Source organism: Syngnathus acus, chromosome 4, assembly GCF_901709675.1.
Source record: "Syngnathus acus chromosome 4, fSynAcu1.2, whole genome shotgun sequence".
Lineage (NCBI taxonomy): Eukaryota > Metazoa > Chordata > Actinopteri > Syngnathiformes > Syngnathidae > Syngnathus > Syngnathus acus.
In genome coordinates, this window is record NC_051090.1 from 5809657 (window position 1) to 5836261 (window position 26605).

At 41.4% G+C, this 26605-nt stretch overlaps 1 protein-coding gene across 7 annotated transcripts in view; it reads right to left on the minus strand.

Moving 5' to 3' along the window:
* Positions 1 to 26605, minus strand: part of elavl4 (ELAV like neuron-specific RNA binding protein 4) — a 61626-nt gene that overhangs the window by 11643 nt on the left and 23378 nt on the right. For 5 of the 7 annotated variants that reach the window (XM_037250710.1, XM_037250708.1, XM_037250712.1 and 2 more), the window contains 5 exons: positions 25785 to 25871; positions 22456 to 22702; positions 13880 to 13983; positions 9844 to 9997; positions 930 to 1164 (listed from right to left, as the gene is read on the minus strand). In XM_037250710.1, coding sequence (XP_037106605.1) covers positions 930 to 1164; positions 9844 to 9997; positions 13880 to 13983; positions 22456 to 22702; positions 25785 to 25871 — 827 coding nt within the window. The remainder of the gene's footprint in view (positions 1 to 929; positions 1165 to 9843; positions 9998 to 13879; positions 13984 to 22455; positions 22703 to 25784; positions 25872 to 26605) is intronic. The other 2 variants (XM_037250711.1, XM_037250709.1) reach the window with 1 other exon arrangement.

A 26605-nucleotide genomic window follows, 5' to 3' on the forward strand; every position in this document is an offset into this window, starting at 1 on the left:
ACCTTTTTATTGCACAGCAACGATCTGTGCGGATAAAGTGTTTTTATGGCCATGGAGAACAAATGTGATTCATTTTTTTTCTTTTACCACTAACTACATTTATAAACAAATGCATTCTTGCCCAGGGATGCAGGAAAGTGCTGGCAAAATGGAAGTGTGATGAAATCAAGGGAAACACAAATGTGAATGACAGAACCCCACAGTCTCGCATGAAAAGTTCCTCTCTGATGTTGCAAGTTCTCGCAGGGCTTGATTTAGTGGCAACTGTAGCAAGTGCAAAGTTCACTTCTGTTTGTCTTCTCAAGGCCATACAGTTGCTAGGATAAATTTTGACAAGAAAAATGATAGCTGATGCCTGAGTCAAAGGTCGTGCTATGGCTTGTGCTCAATGCTTAAAATAATTTTCTTGGTGGTTTAGATGTTAAGAAGGAAACATGTTGCCTGAGCAGTAGAGCGCTTTCCTTCCAAAACATTCAACCTGTTGGACTGTAGTTTTTTTTTTTTTTTTTCTCCATTCATGGGTAGCATCGTGGTTTCATTTCAATGTCTCTGACCGACAAAATATATTTAGATAATTGACTTTGGATATTTTCAGATTTTTGGGGACTTCTTTTCAACATTTCCACCCATAGGGAACATATAGGAAATCTTTGGTATTTGTAAAAATGTTTTTTGTCTGTTTCGTGGACACCCTGAGATCCCCCCCTCCCTCAAGGAAAAAATCCTAGCTCCGCCATTGTTACAAACCAACTGCTTGGGCCCAGCAAAACAGAACTAGAAATGTGACCCTTACATTTACGACACACAAGGAATAAAAAAAAATCAAACGTGCCATTAATGAGTCGTATCGTTACTTCCAAACAGCTAAAACCCAAAATGAGACTAGCCCCTACTAACGGACTCACGTCACTCCCATTCTTAGTACTCACCTGAACCTCTGAGCCTGGTGGTGGAGGGGCCCGGGGTATCGGCGGTTGGGGGACTGGTAGAGTTGCGACAGGAGGGCCTGGCTGGTCTTCTGGCTGGGATTGTTGGCGAACTTGACCGTGATGGGCTCAGCCGCGCCCGATGGCTTCTGTCCGTTGAGACCTTTGATGGCCTCCTCAGCCTCTATCCTCTTATCAAAGCGGATGAAGCCCACGCCTCGGGAGCCGCCTGTGGGGCCAGCAGATCACAAACAAACAAAGGCCTCTTTTACTTCTCCAGGTTTGCAAGAGTCACTTGAGTCACCGCACGCAGACACACACAACATTCAAACATTGTTTGTTGTGACGTTTGACTTTCTTCCTTGGCGATTTCTTACGTAATCTAAAATATCTTTTGTTTGTGCCGAAGTGTGCACGGAATGACCAATTCATTTCGTACTAATTAGATCTAACGAGACAACAGCATCAACAAATCTAACTTTAGCAAGCTACTAATGCTCTATTTTAATTGACACAATCCGAGGTATTTATTCCAATGTTTGTTTTTGCTGTTGTAATTTTCTCAGATTTAAAACTCCCACGTACAGCACACGTAGCTAATAAAGTTTTTGAACACTCCTCCAATAATCAAAACTGAGCGTTATAATCTTTGTAAAGATGTTGGATCTCATTAGATTGTGTACCTAAATTGTCCAGTGAGTGCATACAGTATACATGTGTGTGTGTGTGTGTGTGTGTACATGCATTGCAATCTATTAATGGATGCTGCGCCTTGTTTTAATGAGGCTGTCTCGATGGCCCAGAGGGTGCTGGCTCAGTGACAGCAACATGGTGCCAAGGAGACTATTTACATAATAGTGTGTGTGCACGCGGGTATGTCTGTGTGACGGCGAGCGAATAAAGGCAAGGTTGTGAGATGGGGGAGGGATTTTGCGTTTGAGCATCATTGTGTGCAGTCTGTCTTTCTCACACACAAAAGGCCCACCTTATTGTTATTCCACATTTTTGTACATGCCATCCCTCCTTTTCTTTCTCTTTTTTTTGGTTAATATTTGAGTTCATGTTGGCTTCCTCGCACGCTGCTTGCGCTCCAGAATTCAGAAGCAACCCCAAACACCTTGCTTGGCCTTTTCTTGTTTGCTTCTCTCCAGGACGCTGACACTACAAAGTTATTTACTTTCCAGGCAAAAATTTAGAAGTGTACTTTAGGTCAAATATTGTTTTTTGTTTTTGTTTTGTAGGCAGATAAAAGAAGCAAATTACATATTTCTTCTTTAAAAAAAAAAAAAGTTTTCAGGACTAGAGTTTACCAATACTTCAGTATTGGAACTGAACGCACACCGAAAAATATATTCAAATATATTTTAAAAAGAGTTTGTGTTGACATGACCTGATTTTTATTTTACAAATAATTTAGTAGTCCGTGTATGCTTTTTTCATTTCAGAACCTAGCAGCATCGCCTGAGATAAAATATGACCCAATTAAGAGTAAACAGTGCATATTAGAGACCTCACACCGCTATGAAAACAAATTTTAGTTTTAATACTCTATTGATTCAGTAAAAACCTTCACCCACTAGCTCTTAGAATTAGCATTTGTCTCTTTGACAAAAGTCAGAGTATTTACATTTTCCTTCGCCACCGCATAATCGTATTGACCTCCTTTTAGTGATTACCCCCCCACACCCCTCTTATGTGTCCCCTGATGATTTTTCACAATTTCCTTTTTTTTTTTTACTTACTCTTGTTCAAGCACACAAGCGGTACATTTTAATTAGCTTGTCTGAAGTAGAAAAATAAAAATTCAATCAGGATCCAAAGAGTGCAAAACAAATTTTTCCCTTCACTGCCTCTGCCAGTGATGTTCTTCAATCTATTTGTCAACAGGAACTAAAACTCCTGAATGTCCATGATTGTAGATATTTTAAATAAATTATCTTAAATCCATTCAACATCTTCATAAGACAGAGAGAGGACTGAGGTCAAACAATTCTGTGCAACGTGAGACCTTCCTGTTGTACTTCATTAAATGTCACTGGCCAGCAGGTCAATGTGACTTTGTGGAAGAAACATGTTCTCTAATGGAAGCTCCCAAAGATGTCCATACCTGAACAAGAACATCTTTTTTAGCCACACACAAAAAAAAAAAGGGGAAATATGTATATGGTGCATAATGTATGTTAAGAGTTGGTCATGATACATTACATCGACTAAAATATTCAGAGTGCTATTTAGTACATGCAAATGTGCACGCTTTTTGCCTTTGGATTTTCTCTGCCTGTGATCAGTTGAGTGAAGCACGACATTTTGTTATTTCTTGGTAATGGAAGTGAAATTGTATTTATTTATTTTAGAAAAGTGAAGTACCGTGTTAACAAAATTATGAGCCTTTTCTCGTGAGATTTTAGTATGATTTTATATTTAAATTTAGAGAATTTAATTTAATTTTAAATTTAATTTTAAATTATATTTAAATTTAGAAAATCTAAATTATTCATTTTGCAGGAACAAAGTCCAGTTGAAATGAAAATAGATTGGTGCCTTGCGATACAAGATTAATTTATCGTGGCCCCCCCAAAAAAAGTAAACTGACTCAATCAACCACATTAATATTCATTTTAACTAATTAAGCTGAAATTTCTGTCTATATGTGTTGCTCCACCAGTTGTGTTCAAATATCCGTGACTTAAATGAATATAACATGCAAAACCGATGCTACTTGTTTGACTATGGCGTGTTTTTCTTGGCTTTTTCTTATCTTCGTAGTGTTTGTAAACACGCAATATCCAATTCTCTATCTTTGACAGTAAGCTCCAACGTGGAGAGGCAAGAAGCACCTTTTTTTTTTTGCAGCATTGGACACCGCCCTAAATTAATGATGTTGTTTTCATTGGGACATTTTTAAAAAATCAATATTAATTTGTTAGACCTCATTTAAATCATTTAAACTCTACCACACACATTGGATAGAGGAGGACTAAAATGAGCAGCCGGTCTCGTGTGTCCAGCCTAATGACTGTCCTTTCAACTAGCCCCGGAAGCCTTGGCTACTTATCACCCACCTGACAGCCACAGAGCCAACATTAGAGCACAATGTACTTACTTTAGCTACTGCAATCTGTCTCTTTCTCACTGCGCTCTTGCTTCTTTTCACCCTCCATTTTTTTTTTTTTTTTAACTCTACCTCTCCTCCACGGTAATCAACAGAGGCTTATGTAACTCGCTACCTGTGCTTATCTCTCTCTAACACACACTGACAGGCGCATTGCCTGCTTTACTAATAACACGCTAGCTCAATCGAGGGGGAGGGAGGAACAGAAGGAGGAAGGTTGGAGGACAGAAGCCAGTGTTTGAGGTGGAGATGGGCGAGGCGGGGGAGGGAGGGAGGGAGGACCGGGAGGGAAACGAGGAGCATGGAGGAAAATGGCAAAAGGAGAGAAGGTGATGGAGGATGTTGGGAGGTGACATTAAAAGGATGATGATAAAAGGACACGATACTATTCCTGCTCACTGTGACCCAAACAAATCTACTCTTTCTCGAAAATCCAGCACAGGTTAAGAGCAAATTTGATTCAGAGATGGCGTCATGTGTCAACACTTTTTTGATGCAGATTTAATTTATTTTTTCCAAGCACACCAGGTTTTTCCTATACTTTCATTTTATATTGTAATACATCTCTTACATTTAACAAATGTTGCCAATAAGCAGAATTGATCGAGCTCATTGCCAATTCTTTGTCCACGTGCATTGCAAACACATTAAAAATTGTTGCGTAATGTGATGCTGATTTCTTTTTTCCCAAGCACACCAGATTTGTGACATATTTTCATTTTGTATTGTAATATATCTTTTACATTTAACAAATGTTGCCAATAAGCAGAATTGATTAAGCTCATTGCCAATTCTTTGTCCACGTGCATCACAAGCACGTTAAAAATTGTTGCGTAATGTGCCAACTACATCAAATGCGTTATGGCAGATGCAGAGATAATTCTTGGGGTTCTTTAATTAGAGCTGCGGGGGTCGGGGAGGTGGTGAGCAATGTCCTTGTTTTCAGTAACATTAGAGTACCGAGCTACAGATGGCATTTGAAAAAGTAGCCAGGGAAGAGAAGCGCAGACTTTGAAGAGCTGAGGTGCCCCGTGCTTTAGCCTCTGTCAGAGCGACGCTTCAACCATCTGTCTGCTTGCATGTCTTCGTACATGCGAGATCTGCGTGTGGGCATGTGGGTGCGAATATGCGGTATGCCTTGGCCACCACAGGACTTGTGAGCTTTCTTAAGATAATAAAAAAGCCACTTAAGGCAAAAATGCAGCAAGTCAAGGCTGAAGACATTGCACCAGGAGGCTTTTCAGTTGTAATTACTTTACCGAATAATTACCAAGAAACATTTGTTTCAATAAGTACTTTTTTTTTTTTTTTTTGAAATATATGCCAGAGATATACTTTCGTCTGAATAATTGCACCGAAAGGGCTGAATACATGTTTTGCAGTCCTTGCACGTTTTGCTGCAGTTATTTTGCTTGTTTTCGGAAGCTTTAAAACACTTGAGCAGCAGAAGCGGCATTATCTAAATCATAATGTATTGCTATTTTGATCAGGAACAATGCTCCCATCCATCCAAGTTAAGCTGAATACCAGCTAATTATTCATTCAGCGAGCAAAACGCACTCGTCGGTTGGGCACACAGGCAATCACCATCATCTCGAGTTGTGTTGTGTTTGCAAGTTGTTACCATGGAGATCTTTAGCAGCACGACCAAGCTTCCCACAGTGATCAGCACTTTAGTTTCACATTGATTTGAGTGGACCGAGACGACGGATCTAATGTTTTTGCAATCACTGATAAGTAAGCATTGACCTCTGTTCACATGCAGGCCTTATCAAAATATTGATCAAAAGCCGTCACAAGGTTTGGACACCTTCCCTCGGGGCTCAAAGCAAATGCAGGAGAAGGGAAATACATGGAGTAAGACATTGGAAGGGAAAACAGAGGATGGAAAAGTGACAATCCTTGACAGTCTCTGCGGGGCATTTGGCAATTTTTGGGGGTTTGCTTCCAGCTATACCAGATTATGTATTATGCTAATGGTTCTGTTGCTAGAGAATCACTGGCGCTCAGTGAGCGGCCCATGCACTGATGCAAGTGTTATCTCTGTCTGTGTATGGCTAGAAATCCTATTTTAGATTTCATCCAATATTAATAAAATATTACCTGAGCGTTCTCTCATTTCCCACTGGTGTCCCACAGGGCTGTGTCTCAGAGCTACTTCTTTTTACGAGATTCCACCACCGTGCAACATTTTCCATAAGGTCACCATCCATTTTCTCTGCTATGTGGATGACAGCCAATTCCAACTCCCCACCAAATTTAAAACAACTCTTCCATTCTTCTTCCTTCCTTAAGGACTGCTTGTCTGAACTTTACGGTTCTCCTTTCCTCAAACTGAAGAGTGACAAGACTAAAGTTCTTCCACATTTTCAGCTTTGTGAGCAATTTATACTTTATTTCGAAATTCATACATCACCACATATGCGAAGGTTGCAATGACAATGCATGGGAAGTTCTAACGTTTGTCTTATTCTTATTTAATATTGTGGTTGCTTACAAGAGCGTTTTAATTTGCAGAACATTTCTTGCCTGATGCTTTGTGTCTGTGCTTGGCAGAGAGGAAATAGTACTGCAGCATTACTCTTGGGGACACTCTTAAATCCTCCATGTTTTTAATCACCACCATCTCCTTCCGTCTAATTAATCATTAACATTTCTCCTGCTGATCCTTAACCTTCTGGGGACACCTTCAGGTACATCCCTGGTGTGTGCTAGCGTGTGTGTGTGTGTGTGTGTGTGTCTCAGTGGTAGTTGCGGCAGCATTAATGGCTCCCGCACACAGTATTTTTCTAGTCCTACTCCGAGCAGCACCAACCTACAATTTACTTGACTGACGACTGCGACCTAGTTTTGGACTTTGGACACATTTTTACCGTTTTCCTGCCCTAGACATAAAAATGAATTAGTGGTAATGGCACCGTTATCCAAAGTAGCATCAGCAATTAGTTGGTAAACTTGGTATGTGTTATTTAATTGATCTGCACCAAGTAGGCAAAGAAACAAAATATGCCCAAGGAGCAGAACAAATAAGGAAAACAAAAACACATAATTATCCCCAAATATAACTGGTGGGGATGCAAATTTGCTAATAATTCAATAGCAATTTTGCACCAGCTCTGTCTGCAGTCTGTTTACTAATAAATCTCAGTTCTATGTGCACTGCCTCAGGGTTATTCTGAACGTGTCCTGTATTTCACTTTAGCTTGCTCGTGGATGTTAGCCAAACCTCGCCTGACACAAAAAGGATTGCCACTGGAAGCAAAACAACAACAGTTAAGCCCCAAATTATTCATTACCTGGACACATTTGGAAGTAAAGTGAATTTGTATTTGTTGACTGGGTATACTTAAGGGAGAATTTGATTAGTGCATTGGTTATCACCTGCACAATGACCATCACTATTATGCAGTTCAACACCACTGCAAGATAGAACCATTAATTGTTTAAAATAGTACAAGTCTGCCAGTTTTCATAAAAAATATATAGGTGCATTGAGATATGCATTTAATGACCAGGCTTGTAAATAAAAATTATTACATTATGCTATTAAACAGTTTCAGTCTCAATCCCCCCCCAAAAATATAATATTGAAAGTTATAAAAAATGTATACTAATGAATGTAATTAAACAGAATGTAAATTAAACAGTTTTTGCATCATGATTAATTCATTACAGCTCCTTCTGGAGTGTGCGATTTGACCATTGGGAGTAATATCAAACAGTCAGGCAGGCGATGAAGGCTTTCCCCACTTCTCTACATTCCTCAGCAACTGCAGTAATATTAGCCGATTTTGGCAAAGAATATACCCTACGAGAATTATTCTAGTCTGTTGACGTGTTACTGGAACACGCTAACTCGCTACGTAGATACTGCTAGCCCGTCTATGACGTTTGTAATATTAGCCGTTTTTGGCAGAAGATAAAGAATATACCCTGCGAGAATTCTTCTACTATCTGTTGACGTGTTACTGCAACTCGCTAACTCGCTACGTAGATGCTGTTTGCTAGCTTGTCTATGGCGTTTGACATTATTTCTACCGTAATTTTCGGACTATGAGTCGCGGTTTTTTTCATAGTTTGGGTGGGGGGGCGACTTATACTCAGGAGCGACTTATATACATATATATGTTTTTTTTCACTTTTTTGGGCATTTTATGGCTGGTGCGACTTATACTCCGGTGCGACTTATAGTCCGAAAACTACGGTATTAAGATAGTGGATTTAAGGGTGAGGTTATGTAATTGTTTGTTTTATGGATAGTTTGACTGTTTAAGTTACTTTATTACTTTTGCAAACCACAACAACCTTGGTAAGAGCAAAAATACATCTCTTTTACAGCTTCGGTTCATTGTTTTTGGGTTCCTCCACAGAAATGACCGCTTGCTAGTCTAGAATGGCAACACGATGAATTATTGAGTCCAAAGTGAGCCAGGCTGCGGTGAATGCCTAAAGAAGCGTTGCCTTGGCGTGACCAGCCTCAGGTTTGTTTTATTCATAGTATGTGGCCCGAGCTGTGCTGCTAAAAATGGTTGATGAACATATATGTGGGTGTGAACAGATGTGTTTTCTGTGGCCTTGCTGTGTTGCTTCGCAGAGAATCCCAGGAGGTCTCTCTCGGTGATACATTTGTTAAGGAAGCACTAAGTGTGTGGCGATTATTATAGAAACTGTCTTTTCGCGACTGCCCTTTGCTCCCTCCCTCGTCTCATTTCCTCTCTTTCACACAGTTGTCCATTTTTACCCGACGTGCTTTTATTTTCTCCTCGTCGCCTTTTTTTTTTTTTTTCCTTTCCCCTCTCTTATAACCCTTTCGCCTCGTCACCCCGCCATCTACAGGCAGTCCAGCACTTCACTGCCAGCGCTGATTTATTCTGCTTCATCAGTACACAGTGCACATAAGACTGGAGCAGGTTGCAGCCTCTAGGCACACACATGCACCCCACCATCCCGTCCACACACAAATGCAAACACACAAATATATAAACGCACAAGTGGCGTGAAATGGATCCAAGAGATGCTGGAGGGCGCCGTCTGAAGCACAATGGGCTGATGTAATTCAATGTTTAGGATGGAGTGTAATTGTGTAATTGAGCATGTATGTTCCACAGCTTGTGCCTCTCATATTCACACTTGCACCCAGAATCATTTTCACAGTACATCATAGTTTTACTTGAACAAGAAAAAAAAAACATCTTGCTCATTAATTTTGAAATTCTACTTCTATCCTAGTTAGTCTAATTATTGCAAGTTTGGACATTTACATTTTACACGCCACCAAACAAAAATGTCCCAAAAACAGTTCATAAACTGAAATAATAATAATCTTGCCTCAATTTATTCACACATATACTTTGCCGGGGTAAAAGCTAGGCCTGTATAAAAAAGGCCCTGTAAATGGAAAATCAAATGTCTTACAAATTTGACACACCGCAGAGAAGAGTGCCTTTAGCAAGCCTGCCAAATTTTTATGAATAAAAAACTGTCTCATATATACAATCAGGCTCCAGAATCATTAAGAATAAAGCTCTTCTCCCATTTTGTCCACCGAATGTGCTAAAAGATTTGGAGCTTGACCTTCACCTGTCAACCTATCAATAAAATGTTACGACTAGCTGCGTTAGCCGCTAATTAGCTAGCTCGCCAAAAAAACCCTGATGTATATTTGGGGTCGGGAATTAATCGTTTATGTGGGATGTACTGAATATGCTCCGATACTAGAAGCTGTACAAAAAATGGATGGATGACAAATATTTGTTGCACATTTTAGTTTGCCTAAAAAATAAGGAGGTGCTGCCCCATGGATACCTGTGACCTGGTCGACAAGGATGCGACTGGTGATGATGCGTCCGTACTGCGAGAAGAGCTGCTCCAGTTCTTTCTGGGTCATGGTCTTGGGCAGGCCGCTCACGTACAAGTTGGCGTCACGGATCGAAGCCGAGCTGGGTCGCGCGTACGAGACCTGCAACGCGAGAAAAGCAGTGATTGAGCGAACTTTGTGACATTAAAGAGTAACTACGAGAGACGTTGCATTCGGGATTATCTCAGCGAGGAATAGAATTTGTAACAATGGTGAGATAGCACTTGTCTTCTGGGTAAATCGAAATCTTTGTTCCCTGAGGTAGTTGGACCTTGTGTTTGAAAAGGAGAGCTCCAGTTGTCTGGGGAACACGGTTAATACTCTTAAGACTTGGACCTCAAACGTAATTTACGCAATCCATTCAAGGCATTATTATGAGTTGAAATATGAAAACGGTGATTTTTCGATGTCTTTCTCAATCTGCAATTTAACTGAGACTTAAGTAATAATGCCATTGCTAAGATACCAGAATCCTTTAAGCTTTTAACAGGAGTAGTTTTACCATGCAAATTGCGAAGACGAGCTTGCACAGTTAAGTTTTATGAAACAATGTCATGGTGCAGGTATTGTTTTGCAGCATGTTTGTCCATTTCCTAAATCTGTATTGATGAGGAATATCCATCCAATTATTCATGATCATTGTTTTTTCAAATCAGAAACAAGAATGGATTCATAATTTGTTGAGAAACTAACAGAACTAACAATTCATTTGTCTAAACTCTACTTTAGCTTACGTAGATTTGTGATGAGCATCCAATTGGGTTTCCTTTGTGTAGTTGGTTTCAACTTTGTGCCCAAACCTAATTTTGATTTTTAAGACTTCATTTGTAAATACAAACAAGGTTTGAATGGAACAAAATAAAAAAAGATACAACACAACTGACATGCTCCACTGGATAGATTCTATGACTAGAGTAAAATACTGTTCCTTTTAGGTGACAAAAGACCAAAATCAAGCCACTACGGGAATAAAACGTTTTCCTCCTTCCACCAATTACCCACAGCAGTTCTGTCACCTCTTCGTTCTCACACATTGATCACGGCACATCCCCTTAAGCAGAATGTCCGGACACAGAGATCTTCCCGTGTTGCTTGGCAGCCATTTCCATTCGGATGTCACCTCAGACGCTTCCAAATGGCAGCCGGCGTTGCTTTTTTTTTTTTTTTTGCCTGTAAACTTTTTAGCTGTCACACCAGGTCCCAAACATCTTCATGTAGACCTGACTTTGCTTCGGCAAAGTTTCAAGAAAATCCCATTAGCACTAGCGGTGCCGCCGCCGCTGCAGTCGACTGGAGCGGCTTTGCCTCGCAGTGCTTTCATTAGCGCTGACAGGTGGAGGACATAAGCCATCAAGTCAGTTTTAAGTCAGGCAAATATGCCAGATATGTAAGTCACATCCTTGAGCTAGTCAACTCTTGACTAACAACCGGCTTTCTCCGCGTTCGTCACTTTTAGCGTGTCTACTTTTACACGAATTCGCCACTGGTCTAGTTCTTTGCGGCAAAAGTATTTTGTATCCAGCCCCCCTCACCCCTTTCCTCGCTCTCTCTTGCCGCCTCATTAAACTTCCCCTTCGTCCTCACATTTTGAAGCGCTTTCCCTCTCTTTTCAGCGCTCCCTCATTTTCTCTCCTTGTCAGCCAACTGCAGATGTCTAATCCATCAACACCTCCTCAAGCTGTGAGCGCTATTGTGTAGAACTGCACCGCATATGTGTGTGTGGAAAAGTTGGAAAAAGTCAAAGCGTTAAGATTAACGTACGCACGGGCACACGGCGTTTGGATGTGTTTGAAACGATGTGTGTCACAGGGAGAATCCGCCACCTTTGGCATGCCGCTTCCCCTCACACCTCAGTCGGGGAGCGGGATCGCAGACTGACAACATTGGAGGTGTCGAAATGGAGGAAGCCAAAAAAAAAAAATCCAAGGCACTACACATTGCCTGAGGATGCGTAAATTTTGTCTTAAGTGTCCCTGAAAAAAAAGTGTGGCAACCTCCATTGTAGAAAGAAAGAATTGACCTAATTTGCCTTGGAGATGCTTAAGTTGTCAGAGAAAAGAAGTAAAAGTCGTGTTACTCCTATTTCGGGCTTTGTGATTAATTGATTTAATCAATTGACAATCAAATGGCAATTTTCTTTTAGCGGCTTTCCAAGTTCAAAGCGTGTCACCACTGATGTCCACTTCTTCCACAAACAACATGGCCGCCAAACAAGATTGCAAAAGTTGCCAAATGAGCCAAATATCATGATAAAGAGCAAAAATATAGACAGAAAGAGTTTGCCATTTTTTTCCTTATTGTTTATTTATAAGTTACAAAAGCAGTGATTTATTTTGAATGATTTTTGTTACCTCAATTTTAGAAACAGATTTGATGAGGTTTGCTTGTGTAACACAAAGTATTCCAGCAAAATGAAACACATTGTTCCATTTCTACCTCCCTGCCACTGTCAGTCAAAGCAGACCATTATTTGCCATCTAATGGAAGAATATTGCGTAAACGGTCCTAATGTTATGACTGGCCGGTACATTTAACAATGTTGAAGAAAGAATGACGCAGTTGAAAGATATTCGCCATCTAATCATTTGACCATATTAGTAAGAAAAGGAAAAAAACACAAGAGATGGCGGTGAGCAAATAAAACTCCGGGTGGAAAGGGAAAGATTTTTTTTCGATGGAGGTTTTACACAAGAATCGTTGCTATTTTATCATTTTTCTCTAAAAGCAATAATAAAGGTGGAGCAGTTCTGGTGGATCTGATATGCAAATACCGGACTGTCTCCGAAAATTAGAATATTGTGATAAAGTTTTTAATTTTCTGTAATGCAATTAAAAAAAACAAAAATGTCATACATTCTGGATTCATTACAAATCAACTGAAATATTGCAAGCCTTTAATTAATTTAATGTTTGTTTTTTAATTGCATTACAGAAAATGAAGAACTTTATCACAATATTCAAATTTTCGGAGACAGTCCTGTATATGCAAGCAAATGTCGTACATATGGATGACAGACAAACACGTCGACATGGATCCGACCAAACAGAAGCGCGCACACACACACACACACACACACACGGACACATCACATATAATTGTGTCTCTTTGGCAACGGTTCAGCCAGAGGCAGGCCACGGTACTGAACCCGGGCCAGACAGAGCGCATCGGCAGGAGAGAGCGAGGGATTCTCCGAGGGTTTTCACAACTGTGGGCTAATCCCATCCTATTACATTAGATTACATCAGATTAGATGTGATGAATTTGATTAGATTGGATCAGATTAGAACAGTTTGACAGGGATGTGGATCCAGGGATTACCCCGGAGCCACAGATTACTGGTCGTCTTGAAAGCGAGCAGCTCAGGCACGGAGCCGCTGTGGGAAATACAGTGGAGGAAATGAAAATACAAAAATACAAACAAACTATAGAGTGCATTTGATGAGATGTGTCTCGGTTAGCCCTTTGACACCTTACATCAAGCGTTGCATTAAAAATATAATAAGAAAGAGGCTTTATATATTTGAAAAAGCCGATGATGACATTTTATTATCTCCCAGGAACGTCTCAGTAATTTCAACATGACAAACTGACATCTGGAAAGTAAAACTCATGTCAGCTTTTTTACTTTGTTGTTGTTTTTGTCAATTATTTCCGAGGCTCATGCATGTTAATAGCATCCTTCCCTCGCATCCAGTTACTAACGACAACCCAAATTGGCTTCGGGAAGAGGAATGTATTTTTTTCCACCCACATTTGTAAATAGTGATTTTTAAACAGACATTGTTTTTCTTAAAAATACACAATAAAGAAACATGTGGGACTTGAAAAGTAGGTTGGATTAGAATAACATTGGGATATTTTGCCAATGATAATTAATATACTGTCGTATTGTACTATTGATACTCTACTGTGAAAATTTTCAATGTGTGAAATAGAGCGATATCGAAATTCCTTTTAATTGAAACACCCGCTTTGGCTGTTACCTTGATCGTTTTGGTCTGAAGTCGGAGTCCGTTTAACGTGTTGATGGCTTTCTCCGCGTCTTTTGGATCGATGTAGTTGACAAAGCCGTAGCCCAGACTCTGACCTGAGCGAAGAAGGAAAAATAAGCCGTTAGACATCTCCATTTATAGTCATCACCAAGTGGAGAAAGACCAAATTGATATGGATGAAGTTCGTTCCAGGAAAATTAGCTATGAGATCTCAGCAAGACATCATAATTTTTTTTTAAAAAGTGAAAATATAATGCAACATTGATTCTCAGTTCAGATCACCATTCTTTATTCCTACACATCAGTGGTGTCAAACTGTGGCCCACGGGCCAAATTTGGCCCGCAATGTAAATCGACTTGAATCAATACTAAAATTGCAAATTGTCTTCACTTTTAAAAAACAGAGATAGCAAATAGCCCAAAAATAACAAACTAATTACAACATACTACAATAAAACTTGAAAGTTGAGCGTTTGTTTTTATTCATGTCAAAATCATCCGTCAAGACTTGGTAGCGATCCAGAACATCAGGATGGCTGACTAGTGAAGCATCAGGAACAAGTCACATGACAGTGAGACTCAAGCAAAGCCACACAGCAATTAAAGCGTGACACTAAATGTATTTGAGGGCATATTTGGCTCTCCTTAGAGCAGCTGTAAAGTGTCCTCAGCAGCAGATTGCATTTGAGTGTGAAGCAAGCCTGACGTCTCCCCGTACAGATCAAGCCTTTCAACAGGCGCCGGACTTAAAGCAGACGCCCGCAGCCATCAGGGATCTTCACTCGACTTGTTTTCCTCAAACAGCCCCGATCCACCGACACGAGCGCAACGCATCCCCGTCGGTGCGGAGAAGGGCAGCGTGCGGATATTCATGTTAATGGGAACAGACAGCAGTTAGTCGCAGACAAAGTGAATGGCAAAATATCCAGTGCGGCTGTTTCGTAGAATAAATACATTTGGGCTATGGGTATCAGCAGTGTGCATTGAAGGGGCCAGGAGGGACTGGTAGTTCTAACATCAAAAAGATGATGATTTTTCTCTTCTCTGCTCTCCTCCCTCTTTTCTTCTGGATTAACTGCGGATTATCGAGGCTCTCTATTGTTAATTAAAAGGCAGACATCCTGGAGAGACTACTGCTATTTATAACTAGCCGGCCGCTCTTCCATCTCCTCCTCCTCCTCCTCCTCGCAGCTGACATCAGGTGTTAACTTTGGCACTTTAAATATAACTAAACAAACAATTTCACCGCATGGCTTCACTCGTTTAATAAAAAGGTGCTTTTCAATCACGTCTATTCAGGTGAAGGAGTTTGGTGAGATGGATTTTAGTCAGCGAGTCAGAATAAAATACTCAGGTAATTGAGATTGCCCGCTAGATAGCAAATATATTCTACAATAGAATTCTCGACTTAAGGGAAGTAGAGAAATATCCGAGTGATTGAGCTCCTTTTTCCACCTTCATGCGATTCTACTTTTTCTGGAATGTCAGATAAAAGCAGCTAAACAGACTTTACAGGAGACTAGAGCAGGCGACAAGGCTAACCCTAAGTCTAACCCGACTTTCCCATCATAACAATGCACGAGGAGACGTTTAGGCCAGGTTAGCATGGGAGAGAGTTTCTTCAAATCCGATGGTTAGCTTAGTGAGCATGTCGTATCGACAGAAGCAGTAGATCAATATAACAATACAAGGTTCCTCTGCGGTGGCGTCCATTTTGAAATGGCATACGGAGGTAAATAAAAAAAATCAAGTTTCAACTCTTCTACAATCCTGGATATGAAACCGTTTGTATTGTGGAAACTATTTTTTGGGTGACTGCGTTTCTTCAGTATCACCTCTTTGACCTCAAGCAAGACCACTAGAGAAATAGCTGAAAGTGCTGGTCCCATGAGTACATATGACTAGTGATGCATCAATTGCTTGCTACACTCCAGTCAAGCTTTCACCATCTCTTTTGCCCTTGCCTGCCACTTTCTCACCCTCTTCCCATCATCTTCAGCAAGAAATGTGAGGTTTGACAAGCGCTGTTACCAGAAGGTTAGCTAGAAATTAAGTGTTCTGCTGAAGAGCACTCGTGTAGGGCAGTCTAGAGGGGGAGCTGACAGCCAGGTACTTAATGGTACCGAGACTCTTAGCACTCACGAAGCCATTCAAGCGGCCAAACTAGGCCAACTAGCGATGAACGCTACCAGTGTACATTTAGTGTCCTTATACAGACTGTCGACACATGCCTATTCCCATACCGGCTTCTCGAGATATAAAAAATAAATATTGGTCTTCTTTCTGCGTTCACATAAGCAGATTCATATCGATCTGAGGAAATCCGATTCCGAGCATTTTACCCTCAACCCAAAAATAGTGCCACTCTATGGGTGCTCAAATTTTTGTCCTGATCTAAATTCAGTTTGTCTGGGCTTGGTGAAGGTATAAAAGTTAACTGTATATACTTTGTAAGTTTGTCTGCAGAGGCTGGCATCGTTATTGCTAACTACCCATGCCCACTTCCTCTTTAGCAAGGCTGGGGGAGGCCTTCAGGGTGGTACAGAGACCTTCTGACGTCCATCACTTCCCAGGTAAGCATGTAGATGAGCCAAAATAGAGGCATACATCTGTTTTCCACACCAGGAAAGACCCAGGAGGGAATTCCACCCACCACTTCCCTGCTGCTGTAGAGGACCTAACAGCAGGGAACAACCAGCAGACTGCCTGCATTGACGATTGGGTGGGAGCGCCAACGCAATAGACTGGCAGATATACACACATAGGCCCATACTTAATCAACCAATGACAGAAGCACACATAAACAAACACAAGCAAGAAAGTGTGTCCTCACAGCAGGATGGTGAGGGCCAGAATGCATGGTAGTCAATGAGTCATGGTGTGCCTGGAGGGGAGGCTGTTACTAAACTATTAAGTGGATAACAACAAAGAGAGAAGAAGGGACACGTCCAGTTGTTTTCCTTCGTCTATATGCATACTAATACATGCCACCCCCCCTAAATAAACAAATAAATAAATGCCTGTGCATAGGACCATAACGACACTGCAGGATCAGCCCTTCATGCTTTATACTTCATTCCACTCTTAAGTCAAAAAACAGGTTAATCAGATGATGATGATTTGAATTTTAAATGGATTATTTAATCTGACATGATAACCAAAATATTGAGTAATATTGTTTCATTTATCTAAATAAAGGATACATCTTATCTAGTGCCTTAAATTCCAAGTTTAATTTGTTCTTTGAAACATTAGTAACGTATCCCCTGTCCGTATTTTTGTTCGTGTTTTTTTAAATTGCGAAAATAACACTCTGCAATATTGAACTTTTCAAAAACAACAATGAAATGTAACAAAATATAAAGAATTACACAATTTGTCTGTAATGATTAACTAACCTCCACCTCCTGCAGGGGGCAGTAAAATATGGTCATGTTGCCACAAAAGAAGAGTTTCATAACCACTGTAATAGACGCCGGCTCTTTAAAATCTTTTACGGATGGGTCACGTGTAGCTAATCTGCGTGAGTCATAATCTATTGTTAATTAATTATGATGTCGTAAGAATTTCGGCAGTAACAGTAAAATAGCGACAAAGCAACTGAGCAGGAGTGACGGATGTGCAAATGAATGGCGATTCAGTCAATGAGTTGTGAAATTACTATTAATTAGGGGTTATTGGTAGTTTAGCCCTAACTTCAATTATCACTCTATGCACCTTGATTGAAATTCAGAGTCCAGCCTGCAATGTGAAGCTGTGCATACTGTAAAACGGAGCGATGGATTGAAATCAGTTCCCATAGGGACCGATCCAAAACCATCAAGCAACAAGTGAGATGTATTGACATGCTTGTAATTGTGTACGGGTCGATTTAATGGACAGAAAACAGAAGGTTATATCTTCTGTCATATTGTTAGGCAGGCAAAAAAAACAACAACACTTATCCAGAGAACCAATTATAGAACTCACATACTCAGCATGAGCATATTGGTTAATGCTAATTACGGGGAAAAAAAAATAATTTCATTAAGTACAGCATGTGACGTCGAATGGAGAAGCCATTAAGATGCAAGATGAATAAGCTCTAATGTGGTTCTAGCTCACAAAAGAATTGTCTTTTCCCTGATAAATTATCTTAATGGAAACACTAACTTATATATTTTAATTGTCAATTAAAAGCAAGAAAACCAAATGATGCATTGCTCTTCCTAATGTCCTTTTAATGAGGTTAGATATTCATTTTCCCTCGATTTCACGACGGCTTGCTTGCTGTGCCCGTTGCACTGTTTCTTCCAGCGACTCGTGGAAATGCGCAACAGTAATAAAAGGTGCCTCCTTAATGAAAATTATGTCAATCTTATAATGCAACTTAATTGGAATCTTGTGAAGCCTAACAATCCACTTGGCAATAATATAATCATCCAGAAATGTATTTCCGCAAGTTTCTGCCCGAAAAGATTTACTATAATATATATTATATAGTATAATGGGTGTTTGCCAGAATAACAGCTCACTGCTTTATCACTTCCAGTCGATGCACTATCGTGAAGAAGACGAGGGTGTTAATTCAGCGTTCTTTAGGCAGAAGCACAAACATGTTTGCAGTTTGGCACGCAAAGGCAAAAAGTGCTGCTATTTTGAGAGTGGCTCATGCGACAAAGCCATTATCTCTGTGGCTATCTGCAGAACGGCATGGCTGGAGATGAAAAGTCACATGAGCAAAAAAACATGATGCTGAATTAAATGAATGTATAGATAAACAAAGTCATTATAGATGTATGGCGGACAAGAATACGGTGAGGGTCATGTTCTGTAATGTTCATGTGGACAAGGTTGACAGCCATTATTTGGTCCTTTTTGTTGTTGTACTTTTGTGACGATAAGAGCCGTATGGCGCTAACATGAAAGCATTCTCATCGACTTCCATCATCAGGCGAGGGGCTCACAGTGCACTCTTTGATCTGGAGTGCTTTGCTAGCATGAAGAACATTTTATTTGACGTGGTTCCATTGTAGTGTTATTACTGCTTCTTTGGAAATAGGTGGTTAGCCATCAAAAATCAACTGGAAGCACTCGCACTTGTCTTTGAAAGAAAAACAAATTCCACTATCTTGCCACAAAGGCAACGTTGTGTGACTTAGTTAAAAGACAATGGCTTTTATATTTCCATTATTATAAAATATTTCCAATCAAAAATCAGAAAAATCCAGGAATGACCTTCGAGGTTCCTTCCTATTGTCATTGTCTTGCCTCTAAATGCTGCTAAATTATTCCATTCAAGTCTCTACACTTTAAATCTGCCTCGAATTTAAAATAATTCATAAAGGTTGCGTTTACGCTGTTACGCAGTTCGATGATGTAGGTCGCCGTCTCTCTGAAGGGTTAGCGACAAACAATGGGAAGAGACAATTGAGTAAAGTTGCATAAAGACACCATGAAAACAATCAGGCGTTAAATAATAGTTGTACAGTTAAATAGCAAAATTCACAAACAGAGCGCCACGCATCCCCCGCGCACGCATATCTACAGTGGATCCATCTCCCACTCACTCATTCAACACGTCTTTCCTTCCTGGGTTGCCAAGGTAGCAGCCAATGTTGCAGTCAGGAGGCTCCCACTCGCCGTTCCCAAGGCCTAGCTTCTACCGACATGCAAAGAGCTGAGGGACAAACAAGCAGAAAGGTAAACCGCCCCCGCACGGTGGCTCCCTGAGCTGGCAGCCACTGGACCGCAGCCTGCAGTGTGTGGGCTAGAAGGCAAGCTGGCGGCAGACGGAGGAGCCCCTTTGAGTCTTGGATGACCTCGTTACGTCAACCTTGCACAACCTGGAGCCCTTTCACCTACTTGGACTCCATCTGAGGAGCCCTCAGCTTGCGACTGGCCGAGCGACCGGCTAGCTCCCAGAGGGACGGCGGGCGAGGAAACCAACCCCGAGGCACATTCATTCTTCAGACAGGACGCCAACACAGGGGACAGTCACATCCTCTGTGTTCCATGTAAAGGGCACTCAGAGAGGAACAAGAAGGGACAGAGATGGCCTGAAATGAGGGTCATGGGAGGGGCAGTGCAGCTGAGCGAGCTTTCAGCATGTCCAATTCTGGGACCTAAGGAGACGGGGGGGGGAGATTTGGGAGGGGTGCTCGCTAAAAGGAGCGAGACAGGACGTTCCTGGGATGCGGGACTGTGAAACTTTAATGCGTGTCTGCCTGCTTGTGTCTGCACTTCTGAGCCTGGCAGGTCTTTTAATACCTGGCTTTCGGAGACGTCAAGATCCTTTTTCATCCGCTTCCCTGTCAGCCTCGTTCACGCTTTCTTTACCCTTCAGTCCATTTCAGGATCAGATGAATGGGAGATAGGAGACCTGTACCAGATCTTAGTTTTGGGAGGGATTTCAAACTTGAAATGTTTTGTCAGCATAGAGCGGAGATGGGCAAGTTAAATGCTGAGGGGGGCGGGGGTCGTAATCTTGAAATGTTTTGTCAGCATACAGCAGAGATGGGGGAACTTAAATGCACAATCTTTCATCTCTGCTACTTACGCACACTTCCGAAACAGATGTATGAGAAAATATATGTGCAGACGTGCAAAACTTTTGAGAATCCACTAAGTCACATGACAACAATATAACGCTTCCCCTCAACTTCAAATTTCAGTTTGGCTCACACAACTATAAACCATGATCTGAAAAATCTTCCGACTCATATGGCTTATTATTAGACCTTATGTAAAGTCTCTGAAGCATCTAAACTGTTGGATCGGAAGGCAACAATTGTGTTTCCCTGTCAACAACTCACAGGATTTAAACGACCTGATGTGTTGTGTTAAATCCAGTATACCTGAAATGATTTTGTGCATCAGAATGGTGTTGGCGGCAGGTTTTCACAGGCCGCCTGTCAGCGGAGGAGCTCCTTCTTGAATGATTCCAGCTGACATCACAGTCTATTTATTTTTCATAGCCAACATCTGCTTGGCTTGCTACAGTGTCATTACGATTTGCATCAGCTCAACAGATTCCTGGTATAAATGGGATATGTTGAAGGTGACTACAGTAGAAGGCAAAACAAGTCGGCTTCATTAAATAGGTTTATCCTTCATGTTGACGTAAAAAAAAACATGTGGCATAAATTGCTCCCTATATAAAAAATAATTCTGTTCCAGCTTGAAAAAGATTTTCTTTTCAATTGTAAAATGAAATAGAAATGTTTTCTTTTTTGACCAGACAGTAAAAAGTATCACGATACGTTGACAGTGTGTCAAAGCATCACGTCCTTTTCTCTTCGACAGGAAAAGCCACCATAGTCCGCACGCTTCATTCAAACAATAACACGCTTTTTGTTACATATTTGCATTCAAAGTAAGCGGAAAGATAGCCCATTCATAGGTGAACGCCTGCAGCTTAAATTGTGTGGGCTGCGTGTAAGGTAGCATTAAATAAAAGATTAACCTCCGTGTCCCTGGCGTGTTATGAGAGCACCACTATGCAGACACAAGCAGCAGGTAAGCACGAAGAACAAGTGCGGGGAACAAGCCAGACACCCAGAGGTAGCTTTTCAAACGGGTTCAAGTCAAGCGGTGTGACAGGTGCTCAAGTCTCCGCCCAGCTAGCCAGACCTCACGCCACGCTGCCATCGTCAAAGCTGACAGGAGCCCGTAAAGACGAAGGCGGGGCCATGTCCTGAACCTCTCCGAGATAGATCGAGTAAAAGTAAAATGGCACATCAGAAGATTGGGATTGGTAGACGTGAGCGAACATCTCCGCTATGCTAGCAAGCTAGCTCAAATTAGGCTTGTACTGGAGCAGGTCGATGACGATTGAGTTAATGTCCGTTGGGACACTTCTTCACTGCTTGGAAAATCATACCTAAGAGGAAAATTGGGTGGAAAGGAGACCATGATGATGATCCCAGTGTTATTTTGGTATACAACAGCCTCCATTATCCGAGTGACTCCATTTTGTGGCCTATTATGACAAAAGAGGGAAATGACTCTGAAGAGGAATAAAAGGGTATCGTCTAAAGTTGGCTTTGACTTCTCTGGTCACATTTCTCCTCACTCCCAAAACTCATCATTACGGGAAATCACATCGAGCCTTTGTCAACACTACACATATTTACTCCAGTGTTGATGTCTTGTTTGTCCGTCTGCTCTCTTCGCAGTTTCCTGCTGCCTGTTTGCTTTTTAATGAGATTATCAAAAGAGGAGTGTCAGTAAGTAGGATCTAAAATGAAAGCCATTATCGAGCATTATCCAAGAGACGCATGCGCCCCACCCTCCGTGATCCATCTGCTGTACGGCCACCCACATCGCCACCAGCACGAGATTACAGCCGTGAATAGCGGCGGGAGGCTCTGTTTAATTCGAACATCTTCGGAGAACATGTGCCACTTTGCTGCATTGCTAAGTCGCAGAGCTGGAAACCACACCGAGTGTAGAAATGTTACAAGAGGCACCACGCAGCTGCCGGCTGTGTCAACAGTGTCTTTACTGTTTATCGAGCAAATGCAAAGCTACTTTTAAAAAAACACAAGCTTGTGACGAAACGAGATGGAATCGACTCCATGGCATACCTGTGATCTTGTCGCGAACCAATTTGCAGGATTCGATTTCTCCGATGCTACCGAAGAGACTGCGGAACTCCTCCTGGGTCATGTTTTGTGGCAGGTAGTTGACAATGAGGTTGGTCTTGCTGTCGTCGTTTGTTGGCCCGGTTTGCATGGGCGAGGGGCAGCCGCGGCTGTTGGTGGTTGGCCCGTTGGCTGTGGTGCCTCCTCCGCTTGGTCCGTTTGTCACCGGAGCCTCCATGTTACTGATGATCTGAGGAAGAGAGAGAATGAGTCTAAATTATGGCGTTAAATAAGCAAAAGTTATTTACCCCCCTCTAAAAAACACCAATCTGAAATCCATTTGCCACCCTATGGTGTCTTCTCAGTATTAATATGCCGTTTATCTACCTATTACATAGGGGAATATTACTAAACAAAAAAAAGCTGAATTAAATTTCGATGCTAATTAAAACCGAAATTGGCATGCTGATTCAAAAATTGCAGTCAGTTGTTATTTAGCACATCAATGTTTTTCTCCACAGTTTACCACATAAGCAAAATTTGCTTGTAGCCATATTATTACTTAGTGTTTTAATGACATACAAACAGATTTAATTTCAGATTTCTAAAATAACGAAGATCTATAGCTCAAAAACCTGACGTGATAGAGAAAAGATATCTTCAATGCATTTTGCTCCAAAAAAGTACCCAACTTTTCCATGAGAATTTATATTACGTAATCTAGACCAAACCTGAGGATTGTCATTCAAAGGTGTATCAAGTTAAAAGTATTCTAGATTTTAGTAACTGGGGCACCCCTTTAGCCAAATCCTGCATTAAACTACCACTGATGCTTCTCCTCTGGCACAGAAAAGTTCTTCTCAGGTTTTGAAGAGCATCTCAGGATCAAAGTGTTCTCCGAGGAACTGTGAGCTTGCATAAGTGGGTGAAAATAAGAAAAAGAAAAAAAAGGGGGGGGGGAGTGAGAATCAGAAATCGCAGGAAGAAGATGTTGGTTGCTTGAGCACCAGTGTGCCTTCTGAAGTCTTTTGAAATAGATTTGTCACCTGTCGTCGGATATTATATTCCCGGAGTAAGGGGTGGAGTCATATATTTGCATACGATTTGTAAATAAAGTGGGAATGTGTTTGAGGGAGACAATTCAGAATACATTTCATGAGACAAATAGGGAGGTAGGGGTTCCCAAATTAAGAAGCTTACAAAATTCGTCCATTTAATGGCATAATTGTTAGTGACAGTCTGTATAGTTACATTTCTTTTTTATTCATAACAATCTTTAGCACCATGCTAAAACTAAAATGCAATTTTAGCGGCTTCCAAACCATTGTTATCGTCATTAGTGCGATGGTGCTCCTGTTTACTCATTCAGGCGTGCATCTATTTTTAACGATTCTAAAATACACACAGGTAGTCTGAATTTGGAAGTGGCGAGTAAAAGAAGATCACCCACTTTATTTCTATTTCTGGAATAAATGCCCGCCTCCCCTGAAAAAACAAAACAAAAATAAAAAAAGTGTGCTAATTATATACTTAAAAAACGATGTCATCTATTCATTTATAAAGTTGTGCTGAAGATTTAACCCTGTATACCCATTTTTTATGTTATAAATACTTGAAAATGTAAAAAATATATTAATATTACTATTATTTAAGTATACATTCAAATTTAATTCTGTTGTCCACAAATGTGACACAGACCTAGTATTCACTTTTATTATTTACATTTTATCACACTTAAACAGAATATCTGTGTTTTTCTTTTAAATCAGCATAATCACGACTAGGATAAATGCGATTAATTAACAAACCACCTATTCACAAATATATAAAGAATTCTAGTTATGTTCATTGAGAATATTGGCCTTGCCACGACGACATCCTCTCAATATACACAAACACACATCCATACTAACACACCATGGGCTTGAACTCATTCCCACAGTGAGGCATCTTCATTTAGAACACATACACGCACACACACAAACACACACACGGAAGCCCACAAAACAGGAGAGAACAATGGGCCTGAACCCACAGCAAAAAAATAAAGAAGGGAGGGGGGGGGGCAGACGGGGAGATGACTAAAAGCTCTCAAGATGAGAGCTGCATGCAAATTGTTCTTTTGACAGTATCCTTCTCTCCTCGCCTCGACCACAAACAAAGACAGCCGCAACGTGAGTGACGGTGTGTGTGTGTGTGTGTCTAAGAATTGGAAAAAGACAGAACAGTATGTAACCATAACACAGTTGACTGAAGAGGGCCTTATTATGATATAAATGTGTTTGCATTCCCCGCTGAGTTGCTCCAGTCTATCTCAGCCTTTCAACTCGATAGGACACTTTTCGAGAAGTTTGGCCACCAAAATGGTTGCCTCTAATTAGCGGGGACCAGCAGAGCCTGAGCGGACTTGCAAGTTTATGCCCACCAGCATGTGTGCTCCTTAGCATGTCGCTTTATTGTAGTAGGGAACATGCTGGCTGCTCCTCATCACCCACATTGGAGCTCAGAGCTGTGGAAAGAAGTCAGTGCACATCCTGCAGACTCTTACAATCTTCTCTGCTTCCAGTTTTTTCGAGTAGTTTCTTCTACTGAAGCAGAAAAAAAAATAAAAGCACACTTCACACACCCTATTTTGGTCTGGTTGAAATTAGCCTGTTTTCAGTGTTGAGCTGTCGAAACAAAACCACCAGCAAGGATTGCATTTTCCCGCGAGAAGTCATCAGTTTGTCACCGAGTCGGCACTTGATCGCCAAGCGTGTTGACAACTTTACCGAGCGATCAATTCTGTGCTTATTATTGGAAGCCAACTATGTTAACTACCGCTAGTCTGTGAAGCCAACAAGATGAAATGCGGCTTTGCTTACACTTTGATGTTGACATCTTGTTTGTGACAGTTGAGTCCAACAGGGGCTTAAAAATGTCAGATCTTTATGCCATGTTCAGAAAGACCTCCGTGTAGAAGCGGCTCAATTGAGATGACGTATTTTTGCAAAATTCAGGCTTACTCACAAAACATGTTTTAAATACAGGCACATAAAAGACTGACTTGGTTGCGTGATTTCACACTTTGGCTAAGCCCTCCTGAGACCCAAATATATCCATCCATCCATCCATCCATCCATCCATCCATCCATCCATCCATCCATCCATCCATCCATCCATCCATCCATCCATCCATCCATCCATCCATCCATCCATCCATCCGTCTCAGTCACCAGTATTACTTCTGATGGGTAATTGTGTAAACACAAGACAATATCAGATCATATTACTTGATGGTTGTGTAAATTGGCCCGGGCCATCCATTTTGGCAGCAGCAGTAGTCTCCTTACCATCTTTGGCTGTGTCAGCAATCCCTTCTCTGCCCAGCCCTGGAGCTGCGGGAGCTCTGCCTGACGCCACTGTGTCTCTGTCGACCCCTATGGAGCGGAGCACATGGAGGGAGGGGGGGAGGTAGGGAGGGAGGGGTGCACAGCCCACCGTCAGCATCATACACTCACTTTGCACTTTGTTTAGGGTAGCATTTGGGATGTGTTGTTTTTTTGATGAGAGGAAGTGAGAGGAAGAGACAGGTGGGGGAGGTATGAAAGCTCACAAAGTACTATGTCAACCACTAAAACAAAAATGGCTCAGAAGTCACTTGTCAAAAATATATCAAACTATGTTGGTGTGTGTGATAGGATTGCCTCAGTGGCATTGGTTGCTCCACAAAAAAACAACAACCAGCAGATTGGTGTGGTCCCCACGATGACCTTGGGTTTATGAGTATATAATGAGGGTTTCCCTCTTGCTATCCACGGGTAAACAAGCCTACGGTTGAAGACACAGAAATGTCACAAATGAGCAGGAAGTCTGTTCAGCGGCTCTCGAGAGCGAGGCGGGCTGGTGGGGGCATTAACGCCTACAGCAATGGATGCCACTAGCAGCCAATTTAGCAGGAGAGGCAAAGGGAGGCGGGATGACCTCTGCTTTCATTCACTCCTTCAGAGGGATGAGGGGAGGGAGGGAGCGGGTGATCAGTTGGAGGCAAGAAGCAAAAAGAAAAAGATGAGCAATGTGGATGGTACTCCCCGTGCTTCAAAGAAGGAAGAGAGATGAGGTCAGAGAGAGAGCCAGACTCGACTGCACATGTTCGCTTGTCAATGTGTCTTGT